Here is a 13,843-nt window from a genome sequence, read left to right as displayed (position 1 = left end):
GTCAGCCACAACCTGCCCCAAAAAACGAGACAGTGTCTGTAACTCGACTCAGATCAGTTAAATCACAGGTAACCAAAAGAGGGGCAATACTTAACAACCTAATTGCAATTACAACTACCACTGCAATGATAGAACAGGATAGGAAAATTAGATGCGGTCTACTAAATATCAGATCTCTGTCTTCTAAAGCAATACTAGTAAACAAATTGATATCCGATAATCAAATTGATCTATTCTGTCTAACTGAAACCTGGCTGGGCCATGAAGAGTATGTCAGTCTAAATGAAGCCACTCCTCCCACTCATATTAATACTCAAATTTCTAGAGGCTCAGGCCGAGGAGGGGGAGTTGCAGCCATATTTGACTCAAACTTGTTAATTATTCCTAAACCTAAACTAAATTATAACTCTTTTGAAAATCTCGTTCTTAATCTTCAGCATCCAACATGGAAAACAGTACAGCCAATTATATTTGTTGTTGTCTACCGAGCACCAGGTCCATATTCTGAATTTTTATCGGAATTCTCAGAGTTTTTATCATGTGTAGTCCTAAAATCAGACAAAGTACTTATTGTTGGTGATTTTAATATCCATGTGGACGTTGACAGCAATAGCCTTAGTACTGCTTTCAACTCACTACTAGATTCAATTGGTTTCAGTCAGAGTGTGCACGAGGCCACGCACTGTTTTAACCACACCCTTGACCTTGTGCTGGCATATGGCATCAAAATTGAAGACGTAATAGTATTCCCGCAAAATTCTTTATTATCAGACCACTTCTTAATAACTTTCGAATTCTTACTACCCGATTATATGAAATTAGATAAAAGCTTCTACGCTAGAAGCCTATCTGACAGTGCTATAGCTAAATTCAAGGAAGATATTCCAACAGCACTAAACTCATTACCGTGCCGTAATATAACAGAGGATCTTTATGTAAACTTTAGTCCCTCTCAAATTGATAATTTCGTAGACGGTGCTACGGCCTGCCTACGGACTACTTTAGACTCTGTTGCTTCCCTTAAAAAGAAGACGATGAAGCAAAGGAAACTAGCACCTTGGTATAACTCCCAAACTCGTAAATTAAAGCAAATCTCGCGCAAACTTGAAAGTAAATGGCGTTCCACCAAACTGGAAGAATCTCGTTTAGACTGGCAAGACAGTCTGAAAACCTATAGGAAGACCCTAAGAAAGGCCAGATCAGACTACTATTCATCACTAATAGAAGAAAATAAGAACAACCCAAGGTTTCTTTTCAGCACTGTAGCCAGGCTGACAGATAGCCACAGCTCTATTGAGCCATCTATTCCTATAGCTCTGAGTAGTGATGACTTCATGAGTTTCTTTAATGATAAAATTATAACAATTAGAGATACTATTCATCACCTCTTGCCCCCAACCTCTAATGGGTCACCTTTAACTGACAGACTGCTAGAAAGAACGACTAGACCTGACATATACTTAGATTGCTTTTATCCTATAAACCCTCAACAATTAATGCTAAAGGTCTCTTCAGCAAAGCCATCTACCTGTCTCTTGGACCCCATCCCTACGAGGCTATTTAAAGAAGCGTTACCCGTGGTTAACACTTCATTGCTAGATATGATAAATATGTCTTTATTGACAGGTTATGTACCGCAGTCATTTAAAGTAGCTGTGCTAAAACCTCTACTGAAAAAACCCACCCTCGATCCTGAGGTCTTAGCCAACTATAGACCTGTATCTAACCTTCCCTTTCTCTCCAAGATCCTTGAGAAAGTAGTCGCTAATCAGTCACTTATTTGAGGACTTTCAGTCAGGATTTAGAAAGCATCATAGCACAGAGACGGCACTGGTGAAAATTACTAACGACCTTCTAACTGCATCAGACAAAGGACTTGTCTCCGTACTTGTCTTATTAGATCTTAGTGCTGCATTCGATACTATTGACCATACCATCCTCTTACAGAGACTGGAACATTTAGTTGGCATTAAAGGAATTGCACTAAACTGGTTTAAGTCCTACTTCTCTAATCGATCGCAATTTGTTAATGTTAACAATAAACCCTCCAATTACACTAAAATTAACCATGGCGTTCCTCAAGGCTCAGTGCTTGGACCAATTCTATTCTCCTTATATATGCTTCCTCTAGGCAATATTATTAGGAAACACTCAATTAACTTTCACTGTTATGCGGATGACACCCAATTATATCTGTCAATCAAGCCAGACGAAACCAGCCAGCTAGCTAAACTTCAAGCTTGCATTAAAGATATAAAATCATGGATGGCCTACAATTTCCTGATGTTAAACTCAAACAAAACCGAAGTTATTGTGCTGGGCCCGAAACACCTACGAACCTCATTAGCCGAAGATATAATTACTCTGGATGGCATTGCCCTGGCCTCCAATACTACTGTCAGAAATCTAGGAGTTATTTTTGATCAGGATCTATCGTTTAACGCCCATCTAAAACAAACCTCTAGAACAGCCTTTTTTCACCTTCGTAACATTGCTAAAATTAGGAACATCCTGTCTCAAAACGATGCAGAAAAACTAGTCCATGCATTCGTTACTTCCAGGCTGGACTACTGTAATTCCTTATTATCAGAATGCTCAAATAAGTCCGTTAGGACTCTCCAGCTGATCCAGAATGCTGCAGCGCGTGTTCTGACAAGAACTAAGAAAAGAGATCATATTTCTCCTGTATTAGCTTCTCTCCATTGGCTTCCTGTAAAATCCAGGATTGAATTTAAAATCCTTCTTCTGACCTATAAAGCTCTAAATGGTCAAGCTCCTTCATATCTTGAGGACCTCTTAGTACCTTATTGTCCCACTAGAGCACTACGCTCCCAGAATGCAGAGTTACTTGTGGTTCCTAGAGTCTCTAAAAGTAGAATGGGAGGCAGAGCCTTCAGCTATCAGGCTCCTCTCCTGTGGAACCAGCTCCCAATCTGGGTTCGGGGGGCAGACACCGTCGCTACATTTAAGACTAAACTGAAAACTCTCCTCTTTGATAAAGCTTATAGTTAGGGAGTGAGGAGTTGCAGTGAACGCCTAGACCGGCGGGGCAGGGTGTATAGCTGCAGACACAGCACCCCTGCTTTTCTCTGCTTCTCTTTACAGTCATCAGATTTCGTATAATCAATAATATAGTGCCTCTCCTAGTTATGCTGTTATAATTCTAGACTGCCGAGGAAGTTCCTTCTTATGACACGCTCTTTTCTTTTGTTTCCTTTTATGCACATCCTGTCTCAGAAGTGCTTGTTACTCACCTAGCTCTGGGGAGTTTACTCCCCGGAGTCCTTATGTTTCTTCTTCGCCCAGAACATCGCCTCGGATTAGGGTGACACCAAGACCTGGGTCTTGGGTGCAGCTGTGGCTATGGACCTGCTACACCCTGCTACGCTCTGCGATTCCCTGCAATGCCCGGCTACGTCCTGCTGCATCCACCGCGTCCACCCATGCTCTGCTGTGCCACGCTACATCTTGTACCGTCATAACCCCAACCGTCAGACACCGCCCACCAAGAGTCTGGGTCTGCCGAGGTTTCTTCCTAAAAGGGAGTTTTTCCTCGCCACTGTCGCAATAGCCACTGCTAATGCTTGCTCTTGGGGGAACTATTGGAATTGTTGGGGCTTTATAGAGTGTGGTCTAGACCTACTCTATCTGTAAAGTGTCTCGAGATAACTCTTGTTATGATTTGATACTATAAATAAAATTGAATTGAATTGAATTAAACACAAAGGAACAAACTTACCAGAAACGTAATTTCAGTCGTGATACTCACATTGTGATGCTGTTTAATGGTATTCTCTGTTGGTGAAACAAGCTGGGCGGGAGAAAACACTTCCAACTTTTACTCAATTTTTCTTTGTATACAGTGAAAGAAGGAAAGCTTAGCATTAGCTTGGACAGCAGAGACAGCAGAGACTAACCTCTCCTATTTTCTATGGGTTTAACTTGAGAGTTTCTCTAAAAAGCACAGGGTGGGTTACAGAAAATAATTTAAAGTCAAAAGCAGAAACAATAATGTGTCAAGTAAAAAAAAAGAGAAACATCCTCTGTGATCCCCTCACAGGTTCAAACATTTGAGCTCTGAGCATGTTGAATGTCTGTGTACACCCTAATCAGTGATCAGAGCAGGTATTCGGTTAAACAGTTGCTGGATTTTAAAGGGATAGTTCAGTTCTTTTAAAGTGGGGTTGTATGAGGTACTTGTCCATACTCAGTGTATTACTTACAGTAGATAACAGTCAGCATGCTTCCAGTTTGGAGAAGCAGGCACGAGTACCGACACCGAAGCTAAGCGATGTAGCTGTTGTTGACCGGGGCAGCAGCTAAATGGATTTTAGCCACCTAAAAAAAGGACCATTAAAAAAAATCAATATCTGTTTAAGTGTTAGGTATATTTAGAATTTTTTCACCGCTTTACCTTGCCGTCAGACAGCCCTTTTTCACAGGGAGCTGAAGCCTTTGTATACATCTATGCTCTCTTCAAAACCAACAGACTCCTTTGACAAAAAACATTAATTTTACCTTGCAGAACAAGGGAGTTGCTGGTCGAGTTGCCTCGATTAGTAAGCTTTTCTTATTGTGTGACTTCTGTGTTTTAAAAGGGTTAGGAAATTACAAAACTAACAAACAAACTAACCGATCAAGGCATTTCACTGTTTTTTTGCCTATAGAGTGGTGGCTTTGAAAAGAGCGATATAACTGCTTCAGTTCCACGTAGGAAAGGCGCACTCAAACAGATATTGTTGGAACTCCTGCCTGTTTCTCCAAACTGGGGGGCGCCGACCGCCATCTACTGTGGGTAATACACTGACTATGCATAAGTACCTCATACAACCACAGCTCAAAAGGTCTAAACTATCCCTTTAAGTGGCCCACGATGGTCTGATGATGTAACTGCATAGGTGTCTTGATCTATGAGTTTGCATTTGTTTTCAACTGGATGTGATATTTTTGTACTTACTTACACTATTTTTTTTTTTTAAATGGTAAACACATACAAAATCTGTCAGGTGAACACATTTGATAAGCTGTCTGGTATTTCTGAAGCCACCATGAGCGTGCTGCACATATGTACAGTAGAGTGATGCCATCTGTTGACCTATTAATGTCATATCATGAATATTCATATATATTCTGCATAATGCGATGTTTTCATAATGATGGCTACATGTCACACTGATATACATATTTTTACATTTGCATGTCACAATATAAAATTTAACAAAGAAGTAAAAACATTTAAGCAGCTTTTCCATATTTCCACAAAATCATCTTATTTATATTTTTACTGTACATCACCTCGCAGTTTTTTTCTATGTATTTAGGTGCATTTTGTAAGAAGCTGCGATGCTTTGTGTAGAGTGATCTCACACTCAATACTTTATATTAAAATATACATAAATTACATAGAATTGTATTTGTTGCTTTATACATAGCACTTAAATCTTACCCTGCCATAAATCTAAAATTGTAATCAGTTAATTTGTCAGAACAGATTTTTTTGCAGTTGTTTCCTTTGTTTTTGCTCTACCTCAGTACTTCAACATGCGTCCTAATGTCTCTCAAGTACGCTGATGTGTGAGTTTTATTGAACACAGGTGCAGCTTGTAAACAAGATGTTGATTTAAAAGACTTTTTGGCAGTTGATAACAGCACCATCTGGATTGAAGATCTGGAGGAAGAATCCATACGAACAATCTGCCGTTTCGACAGTAAAGACAACATTCAGGGTTTAATTTTGTCTTTATTTTCTGTCTGGCCTGTGTGCATTTTTAGAGAAATCATAAATGGAGACATTTAGAACAAAATTACAAATATTTTATTGCAAGAATGTACGATACAGGGTTGTGCAAGTCAAAAGTAAAATTGAAAGGCATCCGTATTAGCACCATTTGTTTTATAACAGGTACATTTTTCATATAAATGCAAAGAAAAGAATAATTTACACGGTGGTTTAAGTGATAGATAAACATTTTTAATTCATTAGGACTTTAATTAACACTGCATCAGCTCTGTTATAGTATCGCATTGCCAGACCTTCGTCTGCTAGTCCACACAGCATTCCGGAATAGGAGAAAAAGTGCTCTGGTTTATTGGCATTTCTTTAAACCAATCACAATTGTCTTAGGCGGTGCTAAGCGCCGGAGACAGCAATGATGCCTCTGCAAAATAGCCTCGGGAATTAACTTCTTTTGGTGGAACGTGCACGTTCAGAGGTTTTTTTATTCGTGCAACAGAAAACTCAGATTGGACAGATAGTCTAGCTAGCTGTCTGGATTTACCCTGCAGAGATCTGAGGAGCAGTTAACCATAGTCCTCATGAATCGACCGGAGTTTAAAACGCCAACACAAAGAAAGAGGAAGGTAACGGATATCCGGCCGAAAAGAAGGACATCAGGCTAAATTTCCGGCAGCAACGGAACAATCCCGGAAGTGGAAGGTCGTGGTTATAGACTCGCTCTGTTATAACAGTGAAGACAAAAACACATTAAGAAAGAGTAAACTGGATCACTTGATGGAGCACCTGTTAAGCACCTTGCCATGTTCTTTGGCGTATTTACATGATCAAGCTTCGGCCATAAACAGACTTTCATTTCATTTATTATACAGGAAAGGTTATAGAAGTACAGTTGGTTAGTCAGTTTGGTTTCCAGCAGGTTCCTGTTCTGCAGAAACATAGAACATAAAACACAGTTGCGGCACATGAAGACAGAAACACATGTACAGGACATTAGCATGGGCTAGACAGATACAGACAACTAAAAACAACAATACAGAGCAACAGTGCAAACAAGACTTGGACAATACATGCACAATCAATGAGTGCAAGTATAACAGTTGAGAAGGAACAGTTTGTATGCCTTTTTGAAATACAGTATGATGGATGGTAGTGTTCTGATGTGATGGGGAATGTATGAAAAAGGGATTTTTGACCATAGTTGTTTTTGTATGGGGGGGGAAGGACTGGAATGAATGCCTGTGAAACTGACCTAGTGAGGCGTACTGGTCTCATGTTGTGTATCGGGAGAAGTGCAGCAAGTGTTGGTGAAGTGAGAAGTTAAAACAACGGCTTTGTCTTCAATAGAAAACAGCAGATGTTGATGGATGCCACACACAGATGCGTTTGTACACAATGTTTTAGGTGATTCAGATATGTTACTATGGAATTATGTCAACAATTATGACTGTGTGTGATGATTCTTTCTTTGTCTCGACTTAGTCGGCTTTCCTCTTGATGCTGAGCAGCTGAGAGAAGCCCTGCAGAGCCCAGTACAGCAGAGAGAGGGAGACAAAGGCCTGCACAACACCGACAGAGAGAGAGAGAGAAAGAGAGAGAAGGGGTAAGGATCAGATACAGTATGCCCTTCATAAGGATGGATGCGACAACATGTAGAGACTCAGAATAAAAGATTTCCAAGCTGAGGTCTTATTGTAGTTACAGTAAGTGTTTTACGCATTAAAAGCCGACAATAGCGGCTCTGTTCTCTGGGCGAGGCTGAAAATCTGATAAGATGTTGAAAGTGTTAACGAGCAGACAGCTCGAGTACAAAGGTAGACATGTAATTAAAATGCTCTGTCAATATATTGAATAACCAATGTTTTGAGAATATATTTAGATTCAAATTCAATACCATATAATCTGGCAATTAACCGATTAATCATTCTTTCTATAAAATATCAGAAAATAGTAAAAAAAAATATAAAAATAAAAGCCCATTACAATTTCTCAGAGCACAAGTTAACATATTTAAATTGCTTATTTTGTCCGGGTAACAGCCCAAACTCAAAGATTTTCAGTTTATGATCATATAAACCAGCAAATATTCATATTTGTGAAGCTTGAACCAGTGAAATTTTGGCATTTCTGCTTAAGAAAATAGCAATCGATTATGAAAAATGTTGATTACCTCTCTGACTAATCAACTAATTGTTTCAATTCTAAATATCTTTAAGTTGTACCATTTTTAACATAGATAAGCGACGTATTATACCTACAGAACAGTAGCTTTTTAAACATGAACTTTTTTTTTTTCTTGCATTTGTGGAACCATTTGATTATATAGATTGTTTCCCAAAATAAGTATTTGATTAAAGGCCTGATTTATCCCAGAGAGAAGGCTCACCCTGACTTTAGGAGCTTCCTGACATTTCCTAAAATAAAATTAAATGTTTCCTTCACTTAGATTTATTACATTAGATATTCACTTTAATTTGAAAACCTCTAGATCTGATCTCTGTCATGTTCATATTGTATGATATGAATATTTTGGCACTACTGATCAGATACTCGTCCTCCTCAGTATCAGCTGCTTTTAACGTTGGGTCGACTACAGAAGAATGCACTTACTTAGTACGCTGCAAAATGTTACACTGAGCAAAAGTGAGATGGATTATCATAATCTTAAAAAAAGAAAATACAGGTTTTATGTTTGACCAGTGAACGCCAAGGTGAAATGAATCCCTAATTGAAAGAAAACAGCGAGCGCCTTCAGTCTCAGGGTGATATAGATAGTGGGCTCAGGGGTTAATGAGCAGGTCTTCTCCCATGATGCTCTCACGACGGGGTCAAAAGGGTCACTGTCATCGGGGGAGAGAGGGGGGAAAAGGGGGGGGGGGGGCGGGGGTGCTCTCGCCTCCACCCCTCCCTGCATTCTGGCCCATAAACTGCATCCTACATCGCAGCCCAAGCCAAAAACAGACCGCTGTCCATCACAGGCAAAACAGCCTGATGGGAAAAAAAGCAACGTTTCCTCCTGGACATGGCAGCTGTTTTCCACAAAGAGACACAAAAAGAGAGAGAGAGAGAGAGAGAGAGAGAGAGAGAGAGAGAGAGAGAGAGAGAGAGAGAGAGCATAGAACTTGCTCTGCATTTCTACCTCACACTACTTGACAACCGCCTCCCCAAAGAGACAAAGAAAACAACTTATCAAGGGTGTTTTTTAGTGGCCCTGATCCTTAAAGTACCTACATTTCTTTTTACTGTTGCCAGACATTGAATAGTATCCAGAGTATTCAGATCAGTGGTGGAATGTAACAAAGTACATTTACTCAAGTACAGCACATAAGTGACATTTTGTGGAACTTGTACTTTACTTGAGTGTTTCCATTTGATGATACTTTATACTGTACTTCTACTTCACTACATTTCAGAGAAAAATATTGCACCATTTACAACACTACTTCTGTGACAGCTTACTTAACAGATTGAGATTTTACGTAAAAGAAATATGCGTTTACAGAATGTGTATTCTCTTCCAAACTACCTAACAGCATATAAAGCAGTTAAAACGAGCTCCACTACGCCAGCCGAGCTACAACATTAAAATGTTGCTTACACAATCATTGATGATAATCCAATATTATAACAATGATATCCTCTTGTATCAAGGGTACTTTTAATACTTTAAAATACACTTTACTGGCCATTTTAATACACTTTAAATGCAGGACTTCTACTTGAAATTGAGAACGTTTCTGTGGTATTGATTACTTAACGAAAGGATCTGAATACTTTTTTTCCACCATAGAAAAGATACAAAATAACAATGAACTCCGGTGTCCTTAATACTTTTAAAGAGGTGATTAACTGCTGATCCCATAACCATCCAGTAGTAATTACGTACAGTATTATTACTATATTTATTATTTTAAGTTTTTCCATCCCTTCTGACTCCCATTACTTTTAAATACAGTCAGAATGTTGAGGTACTTTAGTCTCTGTATTCCTTGCTTCTTTTCCACAACATTTTATAAAATATTATACTTTCTATTCCACTACATTTATCTGACAGCTATAGTTACTAGTTACTTTTCACATATATAAAAAATATGATGAGCTTATGAAATATTAAGCAATGTAATAGAATAAACTACACAAATAGTTAGAATTACCTCAACCACAACATTGCAACAACCTAAAAAATGTTTTTACACATGGTTAATAATTCAATTATATTTCCATTTTTTGTAATTTTAGTTTGATAGATTAACTTTATTTTGCAAATGATACTGTACATACTTTTTATTAGCAGGACTTTGTCAATTTAATATTTTTACAGTCTGGTATTACTACTTAAAGTTAAAGTAAAGCATCTGAATACTTCCTCCAATGCCAGAGAAAACACACACACACACACACACACACACACACACACACACACACACACACACACACACACACACACACACACACTGATAGTAATGTAATAAGGCAATGAAGCATCTTTTCTTAAACAAAACTACACTGGCGAAAGATTAGGACACAAAAGCAACAACAGAGCAACTTTTTTCAATATTCATCATGAATGTGAATTTCACTATCTCATAGTTCATAAAAAAGAGCATTTCAATTAAGATCCATTTTACAACTCCATGTGTTAATATACCTGACAAAGGTTGTTTAGACCAGGGGTCCTCAACTGGTCTCACCCTGTGACCCACAGTTTCCCATGGTCTTAAGTCACGACCCACTTTTATAGAATTCAAACCAAGCAAATTCATTTTTCAAAAAATATCTTTCGAAAACACGTGTACGAAATCTTAAAAAAAAACAAACATAAATACACATATTTACATGTGCAAAGTGCATTTCAGAGCACATTAATAAGAAACTGACATGACAACTGCATGGACAAAAGTGACTAAAATAAATGAAATATCAAAACTGCACAAAATAAATAAGGCCACAAATTTAGACATTCATTTTATCCTCAATGTACAAAAATCCACATTTAAAATACTCCGGATCATATTTGCGCTTCGCCATCTTGCCTCTGAACATCAACACAAACTTAAAGTGAATGTTGATCAAATGATGGTTACCATGGCTACGGCTCTAGACTGCAGCACATATCTGACGCATGTCCGTCAAAATATGTTTATTCAAAATAAAATAAAAGTCCAAAATCAGATGCGTATTAAATATATATATATATATATATATATATATATATATATATATATATATATATATATATATATATATATATATATATATATATATATTTATTTTTTATTTTTTTTTTTTTTTATTGACCAGCTGTCCGCGACCCACCCAGAAAGGGTCCACGTCCCACTTTTGGGTGCCGACCCACCAGTTGAAAATCTGGTTTAGACTGAAACCAGCAGAAAGTGAGGCGAAATTTATCAATTTCATTCAATGTTTTTTACAGTCTGGTAACATTAACCTTTCCAACAGGTTTACTAGGGTTTGTGGGTAGTATAGTTTTTTAACAAGAAAATCAGGACTAAGACCCAAAGTAAACATCCCACTGACATTTGGCTTCTACTGGAACTTACTGGATAAAGTCGTTTCACAACCTGCTGCTCCTGGTAAATCCACTCAATGCAATTTAAACATGATGGCTAGAAGTCTTAATTCATTGGAGGAAAACCAGATGGAAGATTACAAATGCTCGAAGTTGCATTGCGTCTATCTTGGAGACGTATTGGGATCGAGAGGCTTGGCATGAACCTCGCAAATCACAATTCACTCAAACAGACCGAAACATGACAGAAGTTTCTATCAAAGCCGCATGTTGAGGCAAAAGAAGGGCACCTATTTTTCTCTGTTCCCATCTCTCCTCATTCAGTCCCACTGCACTGCATTTTAATGGACTCTGTAGGAAATCCATGTGGGACAGATTACATAGTGGAAGGAAGCGGGTTTGATCGTCTACAAATAAGCACTACGGCCAGACAGCAGCGGCTCCCAAAGTAGAGATCTCAGCAAATCGACTCACACTCACTTTGTTTTGGGTAGTAGGTACTTTGTTAAGAGTAGTAATACAAAAGCCACGGACATGTGGCTTTTGTAGATTTTCTCTGACTCTTTGTTGAGCTTTATTCATTCAGGGGAGACAGCTAATACACTTCTTCTAAATAACTTTAACATGGTAGCATGTGCGATTCAAATTAAGCTCAAAGTTTACTAAGGTCATTAAGATTTATAACACTATTTGCCAGACAAAAACATCAATATAGTCTAATACCAACGTTCTTAATATTCTCACTTTCTACAATACCTGCGGATGGCAACTATTGTGTGGTTACGGTTAGGGGGAAGGTCTTAGTTATGGCAAGTAAAAGATGTTTAGGACATAACATAACATAACTTCACAATCACTCCCTAACTTCGACCCAGTGTCTACACTGGGTCGAAGTTAGGGAGTGATTGTGATTACGGGTAATAAGAAGGCAAATGTTAATTGCAGGTTTGTCAAGGGATGCACACTTTGGTTTCCCTTAAATGAAAGTACTTCACAGCCGTCCACACCCAGACCTCCACTTTCTGCCTCGCTCCATAAACGGCACACTACTTTCTGCATGTTGCCATTGGATGTAAATCGTGAGGTTTCAGAATCGTCCAATATGGACATCATTCTTCAGGATACTGTAGACTGTAGGCTGTACTTTTCGCAACATTTAGGCCAAACCTCTATGTTTTTTCATCCCACTAATGGTAAAGATCCACGTAAGACTGGATGTATCAAATTAATTCCATTAAGTGTAAGTGTAACATTTCTACATCGTAAAAAAATGAATAAAGCTGGCTATATTAGGTGACTGGAGACACAACAATCCCGTTAACCTTAGACGAGAATAGATGCACTGTTTGCACACAGTTTACAGGACTGTGGTGACTGCAGGTGGTGAGCTAGCTCTGGCTATCTACCATCTACGAGAGGGACAGACTCTCGCTTTGTAGTTGTTGATGGGGTATCATATCTTTTACAAGACATAAAGCCGGTGTCTGTCCATGCATGTGTTCAGGTAGCTAATGTTAGCTAGCTAGCTGTCTGACCATGTCAGGCTGATGTCAAGAAACCCAAACAGCAGAAGCAGATGAATTAGTGTGCGGACGTTTTTGTTCTATCTGCTGAAACTGATTATTCAAGTGGATGTCTGTGCTCTACTCAGTTGAAGCATCTGGTACTAACAGTCCATTTTTCAAACATGTGAAACGATGACAGCCCTGCTCAACTGTCTTGTACAAGAAAACCTAAAACCTGATGTTTCAATCATGTTTTAATCTTGCTGCATTATGCAGAAAGAAAAACGATTAAAAAAGTGAATCAATCCAAAGCTTGAGAAAACTTGGGTTTTATTATATTGCCATATTGCAGTGCTCTAGATCTAAGAACAGCAAAGTTGTTTCCACTTTACCAAAATGAACATTCAGATTAGACATTTAAAAGGCATTTCAAGCCTAATATACTGTAATATTCAGATATCCTCAATCCCAAATTAAATATGGTTGAATTGCCAATACAATAATAACTAGTTTATCTAAACAAAAATGTGTGTCCTCTTTTTAATGCAGAGTTTTAGGGTCCCAAGGTGGTGTCAACACCATTCTAAATCTTTTGCCTGACAAGAGTAAAATTCAGGCAAAACCCCTAGAGTACTTTACGTAAGCCCTGAAAGTGAAACTGTGCAAAAGGCGCCGCACAGCTCCATTATGTTTTACAATAGACATTTGTTGTTAACTAAGAAGGTAAAACCTTTTGTTTATGCTGCATTTGGCAGAACTTTCACTTTCATGCACTAAGAGATACAGTATCTCGTACATAGGAGTAGGCCTGCACGATTCAGGGAAGAATATGAATCACACTTTTTTAGCTTAGAATTGATATCACGATTCTCTGCCACGATTTTTTTCTCACAAAGTGTAACGTTTATTGCACACATGAACCATGGTAAAACAAAACTCATTGGCAGTACCAAACATTGATTTTTTTTTGGCACCATTGCGCATCACCACAAGCCTGTAAACATAGAGGCTTCAATGAATGAAGAAAATAAAATATATACTGGCCATTTAAGTACAGTAGGCTACCAAAAATAG

The 13,843-nt window shown here is 38.3% G+C and overlaps 2 protein-coding genes across 3 annotated transcripts in view; both read right to left on the bottom strand.

Annotated features, from left to right (window-relative positions):
• dgkb (diacylglycerol kinase, beta) overlaps positions 1 to 3,890 on the bottom strand; it is a 129,006-nt gene extending 125,116 nt beyond the window's left edge. Inside the window, exon 1 of one of the 2 annotated variants that reach the window (XM_036006491.1) lies at positions 3,740 to 3,890. The gene's annotated coding sequence lies outside the window, so the exon portion shown is untranslated. The remainder of the gene's footprint in view (positions 1 to 3,739) is intronic. The other variant, XM_036006492.1, reaches the window with a different exon arrangement.
• Positions 3,891 to 5,792: 1,902 nt separating this feature from the next.
• The window catches only part of agmo (alkylglycerol monooxygenase), a 67,795-nt gene continuing 59,744 nt past the window's right edge, over positions 5,793 to 13,843 (bottom strand). Inside the window, exons 13-14 of the mRNA XM_031279536.2 lie at positions 7,177 to 7,293; positions 5,793 to 5,909 (exon numbers count right to left, since the gene is read on the bottom strand). Of these exons, the coding sequence (XP_031135396.1) occupies positions 7,213 to 7,293 (81 nt within the window). The 3' untranslated portion in view covers positions 5,793 to 5,909; positions 7,177 to 7,212. The remainder of the gene's footprint in view (positions 5,910 to 7,176; positions 7,294 to 13,843) is intronic.

This window comes from Sander lucioperca, chromosome 10 (assembly GCF_008315115.2).
Source record: "Sander lucioperca isolate FBNREF2018 chromosome 10, SLUC_FBN_1.2, whole genome shotgun sequence".
Classification (NCBI taxonomy): domain Eukaryota; kingdom Metazoa; phylum Chordata; class Actinopteri; order Perciformes; family Percidae; genus Sander; species Sander lucioperca.
The sequence above is the reverse complement of the archived record's forward strand: the minus strand, read 5'-3'. Positions and strand labels throughout refer to the sequence as shown.